At 36.2% G+C, this 22534-nt stretch overlaps 1 protein-coding gene across 1 annotated transcript; it reads left to right on the top strand.

Moving 5' to 3' along the window:
• Nucleotides 1-431: 431 nt before the first annotated feature.
• Nucleotides 432-5688, top strand: spata18 (spermatogenesis associated 18). Its single transcript, XM_039691963.2, has 12 exons — nucleotides 432-800; nucleotides 1829-1934; nucleotides 2085-2200; nucleotides 2341-2459; nucleotides 2797-2892; nucleotides 3064-3198; nucleotides 3283-3514; nucleotides 3782-3940; nucleotides 4146-4321; nucleotides 4522-4645; nucleotides 4882-4947; nucleotides 5545-5688. The coding sequence occupies exons 1-12, from the start codon at nucleotides 714-716 to the stop codon at nucleotides 5599-5601; spliced, it is 1473 nt and encodes a 490-aa protein (XP_039547897.1). The 5' UTR covers nucleotides 432-713; the 3' UTR covers nucleotides 5602-5688.
• The last annotated feature ends 16846 nt before the right edge of the window (nucleotides 5689-22534 follow it).

Here is a 22534-nt window from a genome sequence, read left to right as displayed (position 1 = left end):
TATGTAATTTTTTAAAGTACAAACTATTTTAATTATAAGAAAATATATTTACTGTATATTCTTAAAAGTTTTGTAGTAAAGATTTGCATTGTTTTAAGTAATTTTTAAGATTTTAGTTATGTGTAAGCTACATTGAGGTGTTTTTTATATTATTATTATTATTATTATTATTATGTAGGGCTATGTTTTGTGTGTACCCCTTATGTTACTAGATCACAGTTGCTGGATAATTGTATCAATAGCTGCAATGCATTGTTTAAAATAAATAATTTTTATTTAATTGCGTGTATTATGTCACGTGGTATAACGTTAAATAACGGAAAATCAATTAAGGCATATTACACCTGTTCTCCAAGAGAATGTAAAAAAAGAACTTCCCGCACTTGACATGACACCCACTCAACAGATCACTGAGATCTGAGCTGCAACTTCAGAGAGACTCTGTAACATAATAGGGGCCGTGTTAAAAAAAAAAGCTCATATGGTTCGGGCTGTCCATAGCTTGTCCTTATACAGCAATATTTCCTCAAACTGAGATGTCTAGCAAACCGTTGCTACAACTAAAAGCGCGTCCATGGTTTCGCTGAAAGTCAATGTTGTGAATGGTGGGATTTTACAAGCAGTATAAAAACAAAAGCGCGCACACGCGCTGCTGGATTAAGTAGCCTACACTGGGACGTCTTGAAGCAGGATTACAGCAGCAGACTGCAGCTATGGCTGACACTTTACGAAGACTGGTGAACTCATCTCCGTACAGTGTTTTGCAAGACAAACTGGAAGCTTGGTACAAAGACTACCATGTAAGTCATCATCATTACTTAAAAGTGCATATAGTCTGCAGTGACGTAACGTTAACCGCTAGACTAGAGTAGCCTAACGTTAGTTTACAATAGTTGCCAGGCTTTGAATTCTTTAGGCACGTAAGTTATGTGATATTGTGCATTCAGGAGTTACTGGTTCCAGATTGGAATATTTGAGATTCCGTCTGGACTGAATCGTGTCACTAAATGCATATAAACTATAAATGCATATATTTAAAATGTATTTGTATGCACTGCAACCTAAAGTTGTTAGACGGTCAGCCTAGCATCCTGTATTTATATCCTCAAGGTGCTTCTATGTAACATTGGACATGAGCAAAATTTGCTTTATTGCATTTTGCTTTTGCAGCAAAGTTTGGTTTCTATGGACGCTCGTTGTCAGGACAACGGTGACTCCATTCCTGGGCAGTTCTGATAGGCGTGACGTGCGCGCTCCCGTCGGCTCCCGTTAGATTTGTGTTTTTGAATGGAGGAACCACTGATCTATATAATTACAATATAATAACAATATTCTCTATATAGATCAGTAGGAGGAACTCAGGAGTTTTTGCTATTTTCTTATTAAGTGGAATTTACAGCAGCCTATAGTCTTCCCAAATTATTTGAAATGAGAAATTCGAAGCACACTTATGGGTCATTCTTCTAATCTTTTAAATTATTCTTCAAAAATGTCTGTGATAAAGGTTTTTCAGGTTCTGAATTAGAGTAATCTATTTTTGCGTGTCAAAACAACGTCTTTTTGGTGTCTCAAATTCAAGAGAAATTTAGTCACAATATTAACACAGTTAAATAAGTAAAAAAGAGTTAATGCAATGCCAAAACAACAACAACAACAACAAAAAACCCTAAATGCATTGTTTTCATGCTGCCTAAGCAGGAACATTTTTGCAGTTCAGGGGTATTTCACAGGTGCAGCTTAACTTCTCGCTGTTATACCCGATGTTGCATATCGGTATGGAGCTATGTCTTCTTATCTCATAACATCATTTGGTCATATTTTCTCTCAGGTGTTCTCTTGTGACCAGAACCTGAATAGGTGCTGTGAGCTGGTGGAGCTCACCTCTAAAATTCAGGGTCAATTGTTCACCATACTCAATCTTACAGCACAAGAGGGTAACAAACAGATTCAGTCCTCTATTTACTTTCAGTATTTATGTACAAAATTTTGTCTCATTTAGCTCTAGCAACTACCATAACCATTCCTTCTAGCTGACAGCTCAACATTAATGTTCAAGCAGATTCTATGTCCTTGTTCTTCTTCAGGGGGACATTATTCAGGGGTCGACACACTAAAATCTCGCCTTTTACCATGGCTTGGCTCTTGCTTCACCATTGCAGCTTCATCTGTCTCCACAGATACCAGCCTTAGCCTCATTCAGGTGAGCAGGACATCCAGAATCATACAGCTGTCCTTAAATGGTTCCACATGCCTGTTTCATGAGTCAAATAATGATCCACTTGCCCATATATATGTATATCTCAGTGTTGGTGCTTATATACTTTTGTATGTGCCGGTTAGGAATCTGTGGAGAAAGATCGGAAGATTCGTGAACTGTCCTCATTTCATGAAAGTGACATGCTGAAAATAGAAGACCAGCTGTCTTCTACACGTATGGAGCTGGATTCAGTTAAACAGGAGTCAGTATCACAAGTCTTAACTAGACTAAAGCCGGCATGGAATGAAATAGATCTTATTGTGGATTATGGAAATCATCTATATGAAGTTTCTTTAAGAATCCTCTAAAAATAAAAGAAGGATAAAATAAAATCCTTTAAAGATAATAAAAAAATAGCTTTTTTCTTTTTATAGAAATGTCATAATTTCCATTTTAGGGTTAACTAGCCATTAAACATAAAATTCTATTCATTTATCCTTATATGCAACGCATCATAATACAGAAAGGTTCACCTTTTACATTTTACACTTCATACAAATAAATCAAAACAATTGATTGTGTTATTAATTTGTTTCCAGGCTTGCTGACACCCAGATTGAACTGGATTCCACAAAAAATAAATCTGCAACAACCCTGTTAGCCACAGAAGATGAAATACTCCATCTAAAGGCAGAGTGAGTCAGAGACGGTGAACTTTACTGAAATTTCTATAGAATTATTGTATTTTATATTAACATTTAGACTGTTGTATGAGCTGTATGACTGCTGAGATTCCATTGGTGTTTTAGAAAGTGCAATGTTTGAATTGAATATTCATATTATGTTAAATAATGGAATTGTGTTAGGTTGCGAGCTGCTCAAGATCAGGTTGATCTATATAAGAGAAAGCTGGATAAACTTGATGACTACGAGAGGCAGGTCAGAATCCTCCGAGATGAGGTCTCGTTTCTCTCCGCTGAAAAAACAGTTCTACAAGAGAGGTACGGTTGACATAAAAAACAAGTCGTTGCTTAGTGCAAATGAGACTTAAGTAAGCCTTACTTACTCTTTCAACTCACTTCCAGATTGATCAGGAGCCGTTCTCCTAGTCCTCTTCCAAGGCGGAGTCGCTCGGTTAGCCCTGTGAGAGGCGAGTCTCCTACACGCGCCCAGCTCACTAGTTCCTCTCGGCATGCTCGGATGATCTCCCGTTTCTCAGACCTGTATGCCACAGAGAGGCTAGATTCCCAAAGTGTACTGCGCAGATACATTGACGACCTGGAAACAGTCCAGAGGATACTTTTTATCGCTGTTGTGGTAAGAATGGCTTTGGTTATCAATTACCATCCTGAGATAACTGCTAATGTAGGCTAGTAATGTCATGGTCCCTATAAAGTCATAGAACATATTAAAAAAAATAATACTCCATTTAATTTTGATCTAATCCAAAATGAAAGAAAAATCATATTTCCATGGAAATATTTCTCTGGAATTTTGTGGAAATAAAAAATATTACACTATATTATGTTATAAAGCAGCAGGTACGATGCTGTATTGTAATTAATAATTTGTACTGTCCAACAGGAATCATTTCAGGCTGCTAAACTGGCCTATCGGCAGTTTAAAGGACGTGTGAGGAAGACACTTTCGTCCACTCATATTGGTCCTGAGAGTCTGGAGGATGCAGTGGTGGATTACATTGTGAGAAATCTGGACCTGTATGATGTGCAGACCAGCGTTAATGTACGTTTGACCACATTTTGTGATTAAGTATAGCAACCCTGATATGCCTAATAAACACAAAGTTTTATTTTCTCTTAATGCTTACATACATCAGAAATGGCTTTTCTCTTTTTCTTGTATCTTGTAATCTGTATATTTTGAGTAATTAGTTTGTATTTATTATATGCTTTTGTAAATTTGAATTGTTAAATTTCCATCTGTTCAGGAAGTGATCAACGCAATGAATGTAAACCCACGCATCTCTTTCCCTCCGGAGGTGGACTTTGTTCTGATCAGCAGCTTCATTAGGGAAGCATGTCGAATAGCATTTGCCATGCAAACTCTTGACCCACCACTGGACTTGGCCTTCAGCTCAGATGGTGAACTCTACAGTGAAAATAAGTGAGCGGAGCTCATAAATCAGACACACTCACACGTACACACAGCAACACGTCTCAAGGGTCTTGAGATACATTCTTTAAAAGTTGAACTCACAGTGTCTTAAAAAAGCTGTGCACATTTTTTTAAAGGAGAATGAAAAACAAATCAAGACACACCAGTTTTTGGGTGAACCTACCCATCACACTTTCTCTTCCACTCAGGTACAGGCGCAGTTTTGACTCTGAGTTCACCGCTCCACTGGTGGCTTTTCACGTGTGGCCTGCACTGTTGGAGGGAGACACGGTCATACTGAAGGGAGAGGCCGTCACTAGGAGAGGAGCTCTGGTATGTGGAGGCCATTTGGAGAAAATCAATCAAAATAGCATTCATTCATGTCATGACTTAATCATACAGCATTGAAAAGGACAAAAGTAGGGGAAGAAAAGTTTTCGTGGATATTTTTGCGTTTTATGCATTATTGTTAAAGAATTATAAATTAATGGATTTAAATAGATCTAAAATGATTAGTAAAATGTTTAAGTTTGTTATGTTTGTTACGTTTAAGTTATGTTTTTCTCTAGTGGAGAAGCAGGAGTCGTAGTTCCAGTCCTGTTCGCTCTCGTTCAGGAAGCCCCAGCCGCACATTTGTGAGTTTCTACTGAACGTTTGACTCTTCCAATTCAAAGGATAGGCCACCTAAAATTTTGTAATTCTATCATAATTTCTCACCCACACATCTGAAACCTGTATGATTTTCTTTCCTCTGTGGAAAACAAAAGAAGTTATTTATAGCAGATTTCAAAACTGATGTTTTCTATACAATGAAAGAGAATGGTGCCCATAGCTTTCAAAAAAAAAAAAAAAAAAAAAATCAGTGAATAATGATTTAAATCAGTCTGTTCATCACACAAAGCTGTCATTTGGCTTCAAAAGAGTTGGCAGAGAACAGCTCAGAAGTTAAATCATACAGGCTTAGAATACAAGTAAATGATGACAGAACTGTGAACTATTCCTTAAACATTCCCAAAAGTAAACAAGTAACAATATGGTCCACAATGTAGTTTATAGTCCGCAATTCATATTAGTTTAACAATTAAGTTTTCTTCATATCTTTCTTGCACACGCTTCCTCAGTGAGTCTGAGGGTTAGTACAATTTTCTTACAAATTTTTCCATTCTTCTCTGCGAATTTTGCTTCTCTGTGAGTGATTTTAAGCTGTATTCTTCTCTCTCTCTGTCTGTCAGATGCCCAGTCGTAGTCGAAGCCCTTCCCCTGGACGTCTCTCAAGTAGTCGACTTTAAAGTTTGATACCTGACCTCACTTCACTTGAAACAGGACCAAACAAAAGCAGAATGATCAAAACATAAAAACATTTTTTGCAGCTTTAATGTATTCTTTTCTATGTGTGGAATGAACTAGAAACTAAAGTGGAAAACTAATACCTTTACAAATGACTCCATACTTACGAAGAAGTCATTTGTCATGTTTAAACAGAAAGCACTATTTACAAGAGAAAATCCTCCAGAGCAGAGCAAAACAAAACACCGGTCACGAATTAGAAGTCTAAAACGAGAATTTTTTTAAGAGAAATGTCAGAAGATATCGATATAAGAAAAGACAACACATTCTCACCCCAAGGCGTCACCTTTTGACCATGCTTCAATATTTGACGCTTTAGGCGCCCTTTAGCGTCAGTAAAGAGGGGCTTGAGTTTGTTGCCCAGCCCTATGTTTGAACCGGGAGAGGCATCTAAGCTTAAACTACCCCTACACCCACGTCATACATCGCGTCAGGGGTTACTCTTTTAGCGCACTTGCGTAGGCCGTCTACCGAAAGCTAGTTATTTTAGTTGATAAAGTTTTAAATATAGATATTTTTCTTACAAAAAACCCCCAAAAACATCGCTTTGCTACAGAAGGCCATATGGATTACTTTTATGATGAATGGATGCACTTTTTTGGACTTCAAAATCATGACTTCAAAATTATGACATTATAAAACATGGAAGTGCCAGGATATTAATGTAACTTCGATTGTGTTTGTCTGAAAGAAGCTAGTCCAACACTATCTCACGACCAATTCGTACGAATTCGACGAATGATTAAAAAGTGGCTAATTCGTACTAATTCGTACGACCTCACTCGTACTAATTCGTACGATTTGTCTAAACCCACGTGATGGTTAGGTTTAGGGGCGGGGTAAGGGGTAGGTCATTCGTACGAATTCATACGAATTGGCCAATTCGTAAAATATGTACGATTTAGCAAAATCGTATTAATTCGTACGAGTGAGGTTGTATGAATTGTTACGAATTAGCCACTTTTTAATCATTCGTCGAATTCGTACGACTTGGTTGTGAGATCGGGTTGGCTAGTCATGTACACCTAGGATGGCTTGAGGGTGAGTAAATTATGGGATAATTCTTTTTTTTTTTGGATGAACTTTGATTATAATTATCGTTGAAGAAGACTTAAGCTCTCTAAACGTTAACATTTTACTTAATGAGTCTAATAAGACCATTGCACATTACACATTCAAAAGTTTTAACTGTATTTTTATCACATCCGTGCAGCCTTGGTGAGCATAAGAGACTTCTTTCAAAAACATTTTAGAAAAATTACAGACATTAAACTTTTAAGCAATAGAGTTCGTAGCAAAATATACTCGTTAAGGTGCTCTGTTTGTCTGTGATAACTGGGCAAGTCATTTAAGGTGCTATTCTTTCTTTTTTTTTTTTACTTCAGTAGGCTACTAATGATCTGTATTTTGGATTTGTGAAATTCTGAGCGGTTCAAAACCTCAATTTCATAGGTTTAAGGTACTTTTATTCTGCTTATTGTCTCATGTTAATGACGTCTTTATCATGAAAAGTACTTTTTTCTGATATATCAAATCAAATCGTTTATTAAATTTGTTTTAACAAACAAAAAAGGTGTGAGAGTGAATCACAGGAACATAACTTAAGTTTATTGTTTAAGGGAAATTTAGTTTATTTTCATACAGTAAAATAATTTGTCTATCAGAGTGTTCAATAAAACACAAAAATGACTCAAGCAGTGGTCATACCATTAATCGAATGTTAGTTTGAGTAATAATGGTAGCCTATATATAAAGGAAGACACGCTCTGGCGCACGAGACACTTTGATCGCACTTTACAGCCCAGTTCATTCAATATGGGCCAAGCAGAGAAGCAACCAAACACTTCCACGTTTTCCCTATTTAAATGCAGTTAAACGTTGCGCTTTTCTAAGCGTGTAAAGTGGATAACTAAATTGTATGGCAGAATACCATAGCAAGTGCTTGGGAGCACTTCAACTCGGCGCAGTAATATCATCATTCCTGAAAACATTTGTTGAAGTGTTTTTCATGTGATATTTGTATATCATTTTATTTCAGCTTTATTTCAATTAACTAAAATGATTACATAACATCACTAAATAAAAGCTGTTTTATTTTACAAGTGAGTCACCTCATTTGGGCCATGATGAGATAATCATCCCAATAATAGTCACACTGTAACCCTCTGTAGGGCATTTTTTTTTTTTTTAATAAATGAAGCAATGACATGTGTTGTGTAATAATAATGTAATTATATAGTTATTGCAAGATGAACAACACAGGATGCACAAAACATTACTGAGTGTATAACTTTAAGTATTTTCAACTAATATAAATAGAGGAAGAATTAAAAAACAAACAGTAAAACACACACGTATACCAAGACATGCTGGATTTATGTTAGCTAACTGCAAATAAAAGCTGCATTACAGTTGCTATATGGCATTGGATATCCTCCTGCTGTTGAGACAGGATGAGAGAACAGCGAGCAATATAATTGCAGAATGACTGCAAGGCCAAGTCATACCAGCCAATTATAAAGCAGGGACAATGTAATATTGGAAAGAACAGCATGAATACTCAGGGGCTACTTATCATTTTCCTAAAATAAACATGCTTTATTTTGCTCTATGTCCTAGAAATACCTGGAGTTATTTTGAGCACAGTTGCTGCCTGACCTGAACTGTCATTTATTTCTCTAATTGAATAAAAAGACTGAGATCTGAGACCTCCAGCTGACCACGGTTAGAAGAAGTCTAATGCCTGCATGCATAAAGAGCAGTATATGCTAAAACTCCCTTCATCATTCAAAGTCTCACTGGTTTGGATAAACACAGGGAGATTTTAAACACAATAATAGCAACTGCAGCATACGAATATATATATATATATATATATATATATATATATATATATTTTGGTGTATGTATATATATATATATATATATATATATATATATACATACACCAAAAAAAAAAAAAAAAAACATTAGCTGTTTCTTATGTTAACTTTAAACCATGCTAACTTTTTTTTTTTTTTGCTTTATCAAGTTAGTTTGGGGATTGGTAATAAAGCATTGGTAACAATATGGGCTACTTACAGTAAATCAGTTTGAGCCACTAGGTGGAGATCTTTATTTAAGGCTGAAACTCTTCAGCAGTGCATGAACCTTGATAGTCAAGCTTAGAGAATGAGACTGAAATAGTCATAGAATTATGATGAATAATAGGTTGTGCGGTCTTTAAAGTAAAAGAACAAGAAATAGAAGGGTGGAGAGGGAATGCAAGTTTGAGGCTTTTCTTTGAGGCTTCAAGTTGAAGGCTTCATCAACAGATGGATATGAGAGTGTAATTGAATTAGAGGTTCATTAAGCCTGGATGGCGATGCCAGCAATAGTGTGGAATCATTGTTCACAACTGCTAATAATTTACCCCAGGAAATTGCCACATGCCAATGAGGAGAATTGTTCAGTCAGGCTTGGCAACATCTCTTGGGAGAGAAAGAGAATAATGTCAGACGCAGTAACGCTTCAGGGTGAGTTAGAGGGCACAGCACATGCATTTACTGAAGAAACAAGCCCAGAGTTCCTCCTCTCTAATATGTAGACATTTAGCATTATCAATCTAACCTCAAGAAAATCACTTTTAGAATCAAGGAATGATTTCAAAGACCATGCATTGCATGTCTGAAAGCACAATAGCATTCTAATGTAGTATATGAAGTATGGAGCTGAGTAAGCTCAATTTAAACCAGAACAGATTTATTTAACCTATATTAAATACAAGGAACTTACAAACTTTTTTTCTATTAAGTACAGTGAGATTAGAGTTATATCATGCTTATAATATCAAATTGTATAAATTAGCTTAGTCGACATTTCAGTTAAATTGCAATTAACATGTATGTGTAGTACAAAATATAAAAAAATTATGTTTCACTAACCTTTACAAAAGATAATACTCTAAGTTCATTTTATTAAGTTTAAGTGTGCTTTATGTAGTGAGTCAGTGAATACAAGTAAATCAATGTGTATACTAGTATACTTGTATGCAAAATATTTCAATACTAAATAATTTATTATTATTATTAATAAATAAATAAAAATATTATTTTAAAATTAAAGGAAACTAAACACCAGTAATAGTGTAGTTCAGTGAGGCAGAGTTCATATCATCCTCTCACATCTGGCTTCTGTTGATCGATTTAAGTAGTTATTTCTGCAGGCTCGTGCAGACCCATTAGTCATACAGATTCATTATATCCAGTGTTTGCCTATAAAAAAATGCCTATTAACTGATTTTAAATAGTGACACCAGCAGAGATTGATTATATGTTATGTTGTTTAACTTGGCAGGTTTTCTATGGGCTTTGGATCATGCATTTGGCTAAATACTTTAGCCTACAAGAAGTTTGGACATGTGCTTATGTCTTCTGAAACAAGCCAAAGAGATGTGGGGAAGTGTGGCCGTTAGATGCTCCAAACCCCAGTTTATTCTGGAACGGTTTGAAAATGTCGAACATTTCTTAATGTCACAATCCACTGCAGTGTTCAGTAAGATAGATATATGATCCTTCCCTTGGAGTTAGGTCTGGGGATGACACTCACCCATGTGCCAGCCTGTAACGAGGTCATGCTGACCTTTGAGCAGCTCACAGAAGCAAACACTAATGTTAAATGTCTATTTTTGCGTTATTTATATTTAAAATTATAATATGTTGTGGGAAAGTGTTCATTATTTATCTACAGCTTTTATAGCAAGTTAAAATAATAAAAGAGAAAGAAATGACTGGATGTAATTATTTTTCTTTAGTCATGTTTTTCTGTAGTTATTGGGATTTTAGTTCGCATAATAAGTAGCACAAATGTTTTTAGATTTCAGACTCTTGTAGCCTCTATGTGTCACCTTAAAAGACTAAGAACATTTGTAACATGTTCAACAATATACTGATTTTAAAAATGATTGTCTGATTATCTAAAATAAAAAACAGGTCGTTTGACTCTGTAAGAAAAAATCTTTTCACGATAAGTAATCACAACATTTTTTCTTTTGTCAAATCAACTTTAAAAATTTATTTAGTTCAGATAACATATAATTTTGAATTTCTGATGATTAAATTATTCTCCTTCATTGTATTAACTCCCCTTTTCCATTTCAATGAACTTAAAATGTTAAGGCAACCAAGTTACACTTTTTTAAGTTAAACCAACAATATTTTTTTTACAGTGGAAGCTTGTAGGTGTGGGACACCGTTTGAAGCAGGAGAGCTGGATGTTTGTGGTTCAACATGTGATAAATCCATTCAGATCTGAGGCCAAGTGCAGCATTCAGAGCATCAAAGTCTTTAAAAGATCTACAGTCACCTCTTAAAACACAAGCTAATGGCCACTTGAGACACATTTCCTGCCTTTGGAGTGGCCTCTCAGCCCTAGAACTTTTTTTTACACATTTTTCTCACATATTTTCTCTTGGTTTGACAACATACTTCTTCCTGAGTCTCTCTGGTGAACATGAGAATAAAATGATATCACTGATACAGTACTTATGATGGACAGTCTCTCTGATTTCCTGTAATTATAATATTATATATTATAGCAATTTCTTTCAAAAGTTTTAGCACATACCTAACTCTATTTCTACATTATCTCACACTCTCAAAGGGGCATCTGATGTGTCCCGGTAGTGTTTTGTGAGCCATGCTGAGTGAGTTCTGTTTTGTCTGGCCATGATGGGATTACCACATAATTGGCGTAGAAACATTCATATATCACAGACTGACTTCTGATATAACCACAGGTGACTGCACCTCATAATATAAATCACAAGTGATATAAAGATCATGAAGGAAGGAGAGGTGAGGATAAACAGGGAGAAAGAGGGATAAAAACAGGACAAGCGCAGAAAAAACCCCACTGATAACTAAAAGAGTAAACCAATCTTTAAATTATGATTTCATGTCGGTAATTTCTTAAGTGGAAATAATATAGGCTAATAAATATTATATATATATATATATATATATATATATATATATATATATATAACCGGCTAGCATGTTTGAAAGACAAAAACATGTGGACAAAACAAAAAAAAAACGCTCTCATAAAAGCAGCGACACATGGTTTCACAACCAAACTAATCAGGACTCTAGCCCATTTTTACATTCCATTTGTCTGGAATTATAGGACAGTACAATGAGCAGACAGGAGGCGTGAGAGAGAAAGGGGATGGGATCGGAAATGACTAAACCGTTGCCCACAAGGCTATTGGCTCCGACTTAAAGGGTTAGTTCACCCAAAAATGAAAATTCTGTCAGTATTTACTCACCCTCATGTTGTTCCAAACCTCTATGTGTTTATTTGTTCTGCTGAACACAAAGGAAGATATTTGGAAGAATGTTTTAATCAAACAGATCTCATTCCCCATTGACTACATAGTAGGAAAAAATACATACTATGGTAGTCAATGGGGAATGAGATCTGTTTGATTAAAACATTATTCCAAATATCTTCCTTTGTGTTCAGCAGAACAAATAAACACATAGAGGTTTTTGGGTGTACTAACCCTTTAAATGTGTTTTAATTGTTTTTCTATGTAAACCTGCACAGACCAATGTACTACAGTAAGTTCTGTCCTATAGTAGCAAGATAACTTTTGAGTGTTACCTATGTCTTGGCATACTATTCCTGACTGAGGTAATGGGATTACAAATATATTCCCACAAATACATTGAACAAAGTCACTCCAGCTCCCTAGGCCTGTTAAATCCATCTGTTGATGTTCTACTGAGTGACCACTGAACTACAGTATACGACTAACAGGAGAATTGACAACCATGAGGTCATGAGGTTATATCAAACATCTGCCAATACATCTTAGCTTACATTATTAATGCAAGACAAGTTGTCCAAGTGAACAAAAGCACAATTAGCCGTGACATTACAACTGTCCGGTCCAGCTATGTCATGGTCCAACCCCTCCACTGAGACATGGGTGCATTATATTATTTCCTCTGTCAATATTTTTCAGAAAATATTACATCTTTGGTCACACTCTTGGTCAAATGTTCTCAGTCATGTTTTGTAGTCATTTCACATCTGCTAGTTTTCACAAGGCTTTAGTGTTCATTTAGCCACTTTTTTCCTGGAAATGGCCATCTAGTTGATGCCAGCATGTGCTGAAGAGCTTTGATGATGCTGGACGGTTTCTATTAACTTGAAAAGGGGCTGTCACAGAAAAAGAGATCTGTCACAGGGCTGTGACTTTTATAGGAATGTTTCTTTTTTCCATTTGTCACACCTCAAAGTTCCCCACTCAAAAGAAGTGGCTACGCCACGGTGAAAGATGACTTTAGCTTGGTCTTTAACAGTGGAGGGAATTGGAAGAGTGGAAAAGGTTTAAAAAAGTTCCCGGACCATAGCTGTGAAATTAGTAAATACATATTTTGGATTCAACATGGGCTACATTTTATGTTAACTTGAAACAGGAAAAGGGGCCATGTTTCTCTCAAGCCTGTTGTTTACACATCGTTAAAAAGGTCAAAATCGTGAAATAGTAATGTTTCGTAGCAGATAAATAAAACAAAATGTCCAGTGCACCTCATGAGGCCTCAAGCAGGGCATGCTTCAATGGGAAAGCTACATGTATAGTGCTTTAGACCAGAGGTTTTTAGGTCCCCAGGGGGCTACAAGAGGGGGGCCCACAGAAAATCTGAAAGAAAATATTATAGAAAATGTTTTTTTTTTTTGCATTGTAAATGTTAAATATTTCATTTATCACACTATTATTTAGCATTAAACAACAGTGTTCATCTCTCATTTCTAATTTACTACTTACTTGACAATAACACGGATACATTTTTAAAAAATCCTAAAACTTAAAATGAACTTAAGTTAAACTTTAAAGGTTTAAATGAAAATGAAAAGATTTAAATGCGGTATCATAATATTGGAACTATGTTTAAAATAAAATTAAATATACAAAAAAGAGAAACATAGATAACAGTGGGTAGCTCTAAATGATTTTTTGGGACATGTGAGCAGTCAGCAGAGCACATCGAGGTATAGGTAACCCAACATAGAGCCGTTGACCAAACAAAACTTGTTGCACATGATTGCAGTGACCATGGCCCCTTACCGCTGCCCTTATAAGAAACATATGGAGAATTATGATGATGGGAAAAACAGTGGTGTGTTAGTGAGCCATGCTGCAGTGGGGAGGGTGAGCGGGTTTGTCCAGGTGTGAGTCTCTCTATTTCATAGAGCTCAAGAGACTTTTTAGTGAACAGGCTGATTTGATCATTGCACAGAAAGCAGAAGATATGTTATAGTGCACAGCACACCAATTCCAATTCCATTTCTGAAAAATATAGTCCACACACGAGAATGGTAATAAAAAGAAGACAGAAGTTTTTGTTTTACTGAATGTGGGGACAGATTAAAAGGATGTAGTGATAAATGTGGTCACCGAGGTGGGGGTGCAGACATCATTCCATTCCTAAATCCATCTGCAATAGCACTCATTCAAAATTAAACACTTAAACACATAACAACAACTATAACTTGTGTACTGAAATGTATGCACAGAAATGATCTATGTTCGGAATGGAGTACTAACTTGAAAACTGAAATAAATAACAAAATAAAAGTACCTGATGTTGACAATCTGCTCTCTAACGTATTTGTGTAGTCTGTTTTCATATGCAAGTCTTTACTCTAAATCACACATGGCCTTCATGGCAAAAGTGCAAGCAACGATTTTTAGTAGCCTGGTTAAAAAGAGTTTTCTTTACATTATAGATGTTAAATGTGCAGTTTAAAGCAGAAGTTTTAACAAATTTTGTATTTTCCAAGCAGCAAATAGTAAAAGGCAAAACACACACACACACACACACACACACACACACACACACACACAAAAACACACTCAATGACTCTAGAAGTCATTCAGCATTCACCACACTACATCCTACAGATTAAATAACACTTGTACATTTTATTGGAATTAAGCACATTTAAAGGAGTACACTGCAGAAAAAAGTTTTTTTTTTTTTAAATCATACAGAAACCACATGACTAATCAGCTATTTTAAAAGAAGAAGCACAAAACTGTGGCGGTTATAGTCTTTTGTAGAATTTCTGTTTATTCATGTTCTTGATTATACTTTTTTTCTTCCACATGAAATAAGCAAAGGATCTTAATGGTAATTCTCTTGCTCAAACCACACACAACATGTATAACAGATGACATTTCAAGGCACTAAAACGCTTTATTGTCTCATAATAAACAGCCCTATTAAATTTAGGGTACGAAGGCTCCATGTTGTGGTTACTGAAGCTAATTTTAGGGTTTGTGGTTTGTTTCAGGTCCATTTTTCCCAGCGTTAGATTTAGAGCTGTGCAAATGAATCAAATTGTTTTGGTTTTGCCAAAGATTACGACCTTTCATTTACATATAGGTTTAAGATTACGAGCTTTCATTTACACTGACCAGTGACACAGCAAAGAACCAGTAGAGAGAGAGAGAGAGAGAGAGAGAGAGAGAGAGAGAGAGAGAGAGAGAGAGAGAGAGAGAGAGAGAATGACCATGCTCTGGTTAAACCTTTCTTCTAAAAACATTTAGAAGCTTAACGGAACAAAATGTATGATTTTTTCGCCACAAGAGGGCGCAGTTTCCAAAAATAACAAAGCGTAGTAGGTTGATGACGCGGTGATGAGCTGAATGATGGGACTTGCTGTCAAGCTGATGGATCTAATCATGTTTATGGATTAGTGCAAACATTCATGTTTTGTAACATTACAGTGGTACGAAGCAGGTCGCGATTCCTAAAGAGACAGATATCACACGGATATAAAGGAATAAAGACGTTTTAATTAAACCGAACTACCCGCAAGTGCTGGATTACTCACATAAGTCAGTGTATTAGACGAATTAAACTTGTGAGGTAAGTTAACGCAGCGCTGCTTCACTTGAGCTATCGTTACACTTTCACACTAAATGGCATTTAAATGTGTATTGAAAATTTATATTACTTGTTAGTTTGTTTGCTACACGAAACTGCGGGCGTGGAGCTCTCGTCATCTCAAAAACGCCACGCTGATATTGATCGTCATTTTAGTTCTCCTTGTTTGTTCCAAAGTCTGCTTTCCATGGTCTATGTAGACAAACTGCGTGCCGCTAAACGTTATGCACTACGCAGTTGTCCGTCGCCATGGTTACGTCATTGTTATGGCAGTAACGGAAACCAAGGATAGCGTGGATATTGCGTCATTGGCAGGCGACTTTTTTCCGGGATGGACACATTTAAAATTGGAATGAATTAAAAAAATCTATGGAGACTTTTCGGATTTTGTAAGTACACAACTGCAGGAAATATATCAACCTGTGCAAGTGTTTTTTTTTTTTTTACAAAATTCTTATATATTGTACCTATTGTACTTTTTTTGTACGGAAATGTTCCAGAGGAGATGCAGAATCTTCCCTTTGTAATACTTTTAGCATTTTGAAGAAGAAAAAAAAATTCTTAATTCTCATTTATGTAGCCTATTTAAATTCATATTAACACAAGCATATGTCCAAAAGAAACCAAAATATTGATTTAACCTGTTTTTTGCCATGAGGTTAATGCACTTAGATATATTTAAGTGACCATATGAGCCTATTCTGATTAATATTAGAATATTATTGTGCATGTAAACGCAGCTCCTGGGAGTGAGAAAAGACAGAAGTATTCCATACATTTTAGTAACTGGTTGACCACAATTAACCACAATCCACAATTAGGAATCCACAATTAGGAATCTCATGGGAAAATCCAGCTGAGATGTGCAGAATTATTTAAGAATCTCTCACCTTCATAGTGATTCAATGTATGCATTCAATATTTATTAACTCATTTATTCATTAACTTTTTAAATGAATAAATGAGCCAGACACTCAATCAGCCGGACACAGACACAAACGAATACAGACAGTGAGATTTCTGGAGCAGAATCAAACTAAAGGCATTTCCTTTGCAGCACGGGGAGCCCATCTGTGAGGTTAATAACATCCCACAGAGAGTGTGAGCAGGGCGTTAAGGGAACATTATTGGGATTTTGGAGAAATGTTTCCACTCTGAGGGTTTACATAGAATCACTAGAGTTTGTATATTGCATTGCAGCTACAAACATTAACACTTGATGGCAGTATAACTCCATGACAACTCCATGCATCTGCTCCAAAACATACTGTAGACAGAACACACAGAGACACACAAACACACACACAGCTTGTGGAAACCTGCCATGTACATTCTCATATTCTAGGGTGACCATATTTTGATTTCCAAAAAAGGACACTTGGCCCGGAAACAGATACTCGAAGTTTACTCAAAGATGCGTTATTAATTTCAATGCATTTAAAGTAGGCTATGCCTCCTCTGTATAGTTAGAAATGGTTATATTACAGGACACAAATTCAGATAGGCTTCTCAGAGGTTACTCAGCATGTTTTATTATGACAGGTTTCAAAAATAGTGAATGAAATATTGATAGAAATAATGTCTCTTTTGTATTAGAAAAAACAGTATAAACTTAATAAACATATATATATATATATATATATATATATATATATATATATATATATTAATCCTTGTTAAAGCTAGTCAAGAGCAGTGAGTTATTTTTCTTTGTCTTTTGTTCACATTTATGACACAGACAGTAGCCTAGGTACAGTATAAGGCTTCTGCCAGGCACTTTCAGGGATTTTTTTTCTCAATTGATTACAAATTGAAATATGTATGTGCATATGCAAGTATGCAAAATACTGCTTTCTATGTAGCTATTTTTAAATTCAACTATGTGCTATGGTCATTAAATGGCTTTCCTGAGGTAACTGTAACATTCTGTGACATAATTGTTCTCCTGCTGTTTTATGGATCTCTTTCCGTGGTTGAAAAGCACTGATTGATTGATATTATTTATGAGGCATATAACGTTTGATAAGTTGTAGGCTGCTACTGTATCTTATCTTTAAATAAAAAGTAGCCTAACAGATGATCGGTTTACTTAAACTGAGGCGCCCTGAACAGATATTGCATACCAGATATACACCGAAAACGATTTTCAATTCAGAGAAAGAAGAGGGATTGTAAATCCACCCCCTTTACACAAAATGATACAATTCATCAAATCCATTGCTAATACTTATGGATGTAATTGTGTTGTTGTTTTCCCAAATGATGTCACATCCTGGAGAATGATGTCATTAAGGATATGGCTTTGGTTAAAGGGATTTTACAAATGACTAACAGGATGGGAAATAAAATTAAGGACATATGAAACCACTAACTCATTATCAATTTAAACAAAGTGGAAAACATTAAGAAGTAGCTACTTGTAATATTTCTATTTCTTTTTATGAAAATGTTGATGAAGACTGCAAAACTTTAATGCACTACAAGAATGACCCACAAACAGTAGTACACCTCACAATTAACCACAAACACATTCACACCTCTCTCAAGTGATAAATCAAGTTGAAGTGGAATGAGAGGTCAAATGAAAATAAAAGTTCTTCAAATTAAAATCTGACAATACATAAACAGATTCAGTAGTTAAATGTAAACAGCAACGACAAATAATCAAGGTAAGTGCACATCTGATCCTGTAGAGGTCGCGCATGAGCCAACAGACTCACAAGAAGAGAGTCAGTGCAGCAGCGGGTTTAGCGCTGAGAGCAATCGGAAATAACTCCAGTGGAGTAAACATTCCCAATAATACGTGTTCAGAGGAAGTTCAGAAGAATGTCTAGCAATCTACTATGACCCATTTATAGCCTTATATCACTGCAGAGTCCTGGGTTATGTTTGTGTATGTTTGAGTGGCGCAGAAATAGCCATGAGTCAGGAGTGAAGCCTGCCTGATGGATCTCAGAGCATTCTATAGAAGTGGAGAGAGGATTATGTGTGCTACAAATGATTACATGTCTCAAAATAGAAGGTCTATGTGCGAAGGCAGGATGTTCTAGTGAAGATTTTGTATTTAACTGGAAAGTATTTCTCAATGTGTGTGATTCATTGACATTAAAATACATATTAGTGGTGACATTTCCGGTCAGAATATTTCCCAACAGTCATTAGTTATGACAACATGTCTGAGAAATCCATTAGAAGCAATGCTAAACTAGTTATAGGATAAGATGCTCACGAGTAAATACTGATATCAACAGACATTATGGAAAGTTATTCACATTGGCTCACAAATGAGAGAAGCTGAAGCATTCAAAATTGTGCTGGATCAACCTGTCTCCAACTCACATGAGATTACAGCAATAGTAAACCACAACAATCCAATAACTTCATGATGGACAAAATCAAGTCCCACCGTATACAGTATATTGTCTTTAGGGTGAATATATTTCACTTCATCACAATAGGGACTTTAAATGGAGATGTATATTCTGCAAGTAGCCTACCAGAGTACAGCAGACGACTCTAATTGTGGTTCATTAGAAGCCAAACACACAGCAGCTCATTAGTGCCACATACCTGCCCTTGCAGAGCTGACTGCATGTGTGAAGAAGCTTTGAGGTGTTTCACTGAGCAGACACCTAAAGAACAGCAGATTAAATATAAATATAGAGGAGACCTGAACATTCTTGTGAGAAGATGTCCTTGTTATAAAGGTTAGTAGTAGCACATGCTGGCCATAATAAGGTAGCAAGGCTGCCATATGTTTTTTTTTAACTATATGACTCAGTTAGGGCAAATATGAACAAATGGCAAATATTTCTGATTACTGATGGTATAAAACCATGATTGCACCTCTGAAAAAAAAAACTCTTCAGGCTTCAACAGTGGATTCACAATACTGTAACAAAAATGGCATGTCCATTTAAACATGAAAGGTTATTTACAAAATTCACTAAAAGAACAGAGGATTGCTGCAGAGAAAAATAATAAAACTGCGTAAAAACACATCAATATGTAAGTTATATAACACTGTAAACGTTGGTTTACAAAAAGGTTTAGCACACATACATAAGATGGAAGAAGAAGGAAACAAAAGCTTTTTACAATTCTGATTCAGGACTCTGTTAATAGGCAGAGCTGCTCTCTGGACTTCAGAGCCCTCACAAAAATGCACTTCGTAATGTTTTAGTGCCAATTCCTTTGTTTTTTTTGTTTTTTTGTGCACTTCTGGGAACTAGGACAACAAATGCCAAAAAAGCATTACTGGAAGGTTCAGCGCTTCCTACATGTCATGGTTCAGGTCAGAACACTGATTGCTTATCCGTGCAGTGCTACCATGAAATTACAGTTAACAGTGGTGGAGAAGACACACATAACAGCCCTCTGATCTTTGTTCTAATGCATGTGTTTGATGATTTGACTTGATGCTGCAAATATGGCACTTCCACCTTGAGTAGAAGAGATTGAATGATAGTATCTGATTTTAAATATGCTGGTTAAAATGTAATTGCTTCAAAAGTGCACAGTTGCACTGGCATACAATATTCCTCCATCCGTACACAGGAAACCAGACCTTTTTTCTAATCAAACGTTCTCTCTCTTTGTTTCTTTCTCCCTCTGCACCATCACAGCTCTCAGTCTGACACATCTTTTGTGGCTCTCAGCCTTGAGACTGAATCATTCTGCTTTGTTTCATTCATCCAGAGGATGGAAACAATGAGCCAGCTTTTATTCATTCATTCATTCACCTGACTTCACTTTATCTATCAGTAAACACCTATGGTAATCTTGAAAGGACATTTTTTAGAAAGAAAAACTCCAATTATGGGATGCTACTTTTTTGATGTGCATGTTAATTCGTCATATAATGTTATACCTACTTATAATTTATTTGCTTTTGGTGTACTGTGGAGTGGGCAAAACCAAGACTGGAAGAAAATTTTTGTAATCTGTCTCCAACACTAAGGCTAACTTGGAAATGAGGCCAGATGTCCAAAATAATGAACCACCCCTTTAAGGATGCATTCTTCTAAAAATATTCTGTTGTTGCTTTGATTGGTCTAAGTTTCAAATAAAGATCACTGAAATTATGAGTTTGATTGCAGCAATGCGATTACTAGCAAAATGTAACATGAGTCATGTTACTCAATGAATCACACGCAACTGGAGAGACATCAGAGACCGTCAGATCATGCAAAAACTCACTTTCCAGGCCAATTCGACTTCTTGCTGGGAAGGAATTATGTTTATTTTCTGAGAAACCTCCTTATTTCAGCTTTACTTCTCGAAAATGTTTTTCTTAATTAGCCGGATAAGGTCTGAGGGGTATCATCAGCTCAGTGCTAATCAATGAACAGACATTTCCTCTGCCAACAGGAAGACTATTTGCATTTGTATTAGTTTCTTAAAGAGACATGAACAAAGCAAGATCATCTGTGTGTGGATGGAACAAAGTCATGAATGAGCACAAAGTAAAGAACAAGAACAAGAGTCAAGACACAAACAAAGATGTAGGAACAAGCTGGGATAATTTCAACAATTTTTACTTTTTTCAGAAAATGTTTCGAGATTTGAACTTAAATATCTTAGGCATGTTAGCGGAAATTACATTTATTATTTAACTGGAAGTATTTATTAGTATTCAGAAATACAATTAATACAAAGTTACATTCATAACAATCACACTATAGCGGCAAACCTGCTTTGTGATCACTTAAAATTAAAAAATTATATTTGTATTATGTTAACTATATAGTCCAAACTGATGTCAGTCAAGACACAACACATCTTCAAACACTTGCCATATCTATTACTGAAGGATTTGCTTTAACAGTGAGTGATGATGAACAAAACGTCTCAGGGTACGACTGTAACCGTAGTTCGCTGATAAGGGAAACTAGACACTGTGTCTTGGATGTATGGGGTGCCATCAGTGTATCTTGTATCTGAAGCATGTGTGAAAACACTCCAATCTGATTAGTTGGCCACAGCCCATGACGTTATTAGCGGAGCGTCCGGAAGTATAAGTGGGTGCACGTAGCACACGTCATTAACTTCGTTTGAAGGGGACGTGTAGTAAGACCCAATGCCATGACAATGAGACGCAGTGTCTAGTACCCCTTCTCTGGGAACCACGGTTACAGTCGTAACCTGAGACGTTACCTTTGTGAATGGCAACTCTAGACTGCATCTTGGATTGATGACGCCTGCCTCACTAGATGAAAATATGCACTAACATAGCATACATTGTCTCAACGGATTACTTATCCAGAGTCAGAGTGTCCATCTGTGGTGTGCACATACATACATACAGACAGACTGTCTAGTGGTATCATTCCCTATTATCTTCCACAAAAATAGAAGATCCCTTAACTTCAATGCCTCTAGCAGGGGTAGTCCCAGCCTCACTGGAACCTTCCTCCTACCCCAGTGGACTTTATCCCAAATGCAGAGCTCTATGGAAAAATGGCCAGGCTGTGACAGCCTTTTCTCATCTGACACACTTTCTGGAAACGTGTTCCAGTTCCCACATTTTTTTTTTTTTTTGTATTCCACTATCAATCTAGGTAGTACCACTACTTCTGTGTAAAACAATTTTCATATGGTAGGCAATACCTCTACTCAAAAACCTGGATAACTGAGATAAAGGAGGGCAAGGCACCCGACTTAATAACCCAAAATAGGTGGGTAGGGACAACTCACTCAATCCCATGGCTCCAAGTGCAGCTTACCAAAGTCAAGGAGGGTGCCCCCTTAGACAGACTTCAAACAAACAGAAGTATAAAAGAAACAAATCTGTTAAGCTCTCTCTCACACACACACACCCAGAATGTGACGCACATACTGTGATGCACAAATCAGTTAAAGGGATAGTTCACTTTAAAATTAATTTTTGATATGTTTCAGCTTACCTCAAGGGCATCCGGCTTCACTCCTGACT

Source organism: Pimephales promelas, chromosome 13 (genome assembly GCF_988280905.1).
Source record: "Pimephales promelas chromosome 13, fPimPro1.hap1.1, whole genome shotgun sequence".
Classification (NCBI taxonomy): domain Eukaryota; kingdom Metazoa; phylum Chordata; class Actinopteri; order Cypriniformes; family Leuciscidae; genus Pimephales; species Pimephales promelas.
Note: the sequence above shows the minus strand (reverse complement) of the source record. Positions and strands in the feature narration are given on the sequence as shown.

Coding starts and splice junctions, on each gene's coding strand:
- spata18 (XM_039691963.2), top strand. CDS start 714: ATGGCTGACACTTTACGAAGACTGGTGAACTCATCTCCGTACAGTGTT. Junction 801..1,828: donor CTTGGTACAAAGACTACCAT/GTAAGTCATCAT, acceptor ATTTTCTCTCAG/GTGTTCTCTTGTGACCAGAA. Junction 3,199..3,282: donor AAAACAGTTCTACAAGAGAG/GTACGGTTGACA, acceptor ACTCACTTCCAG/ATTGATCAGGAGCCGTTCTC.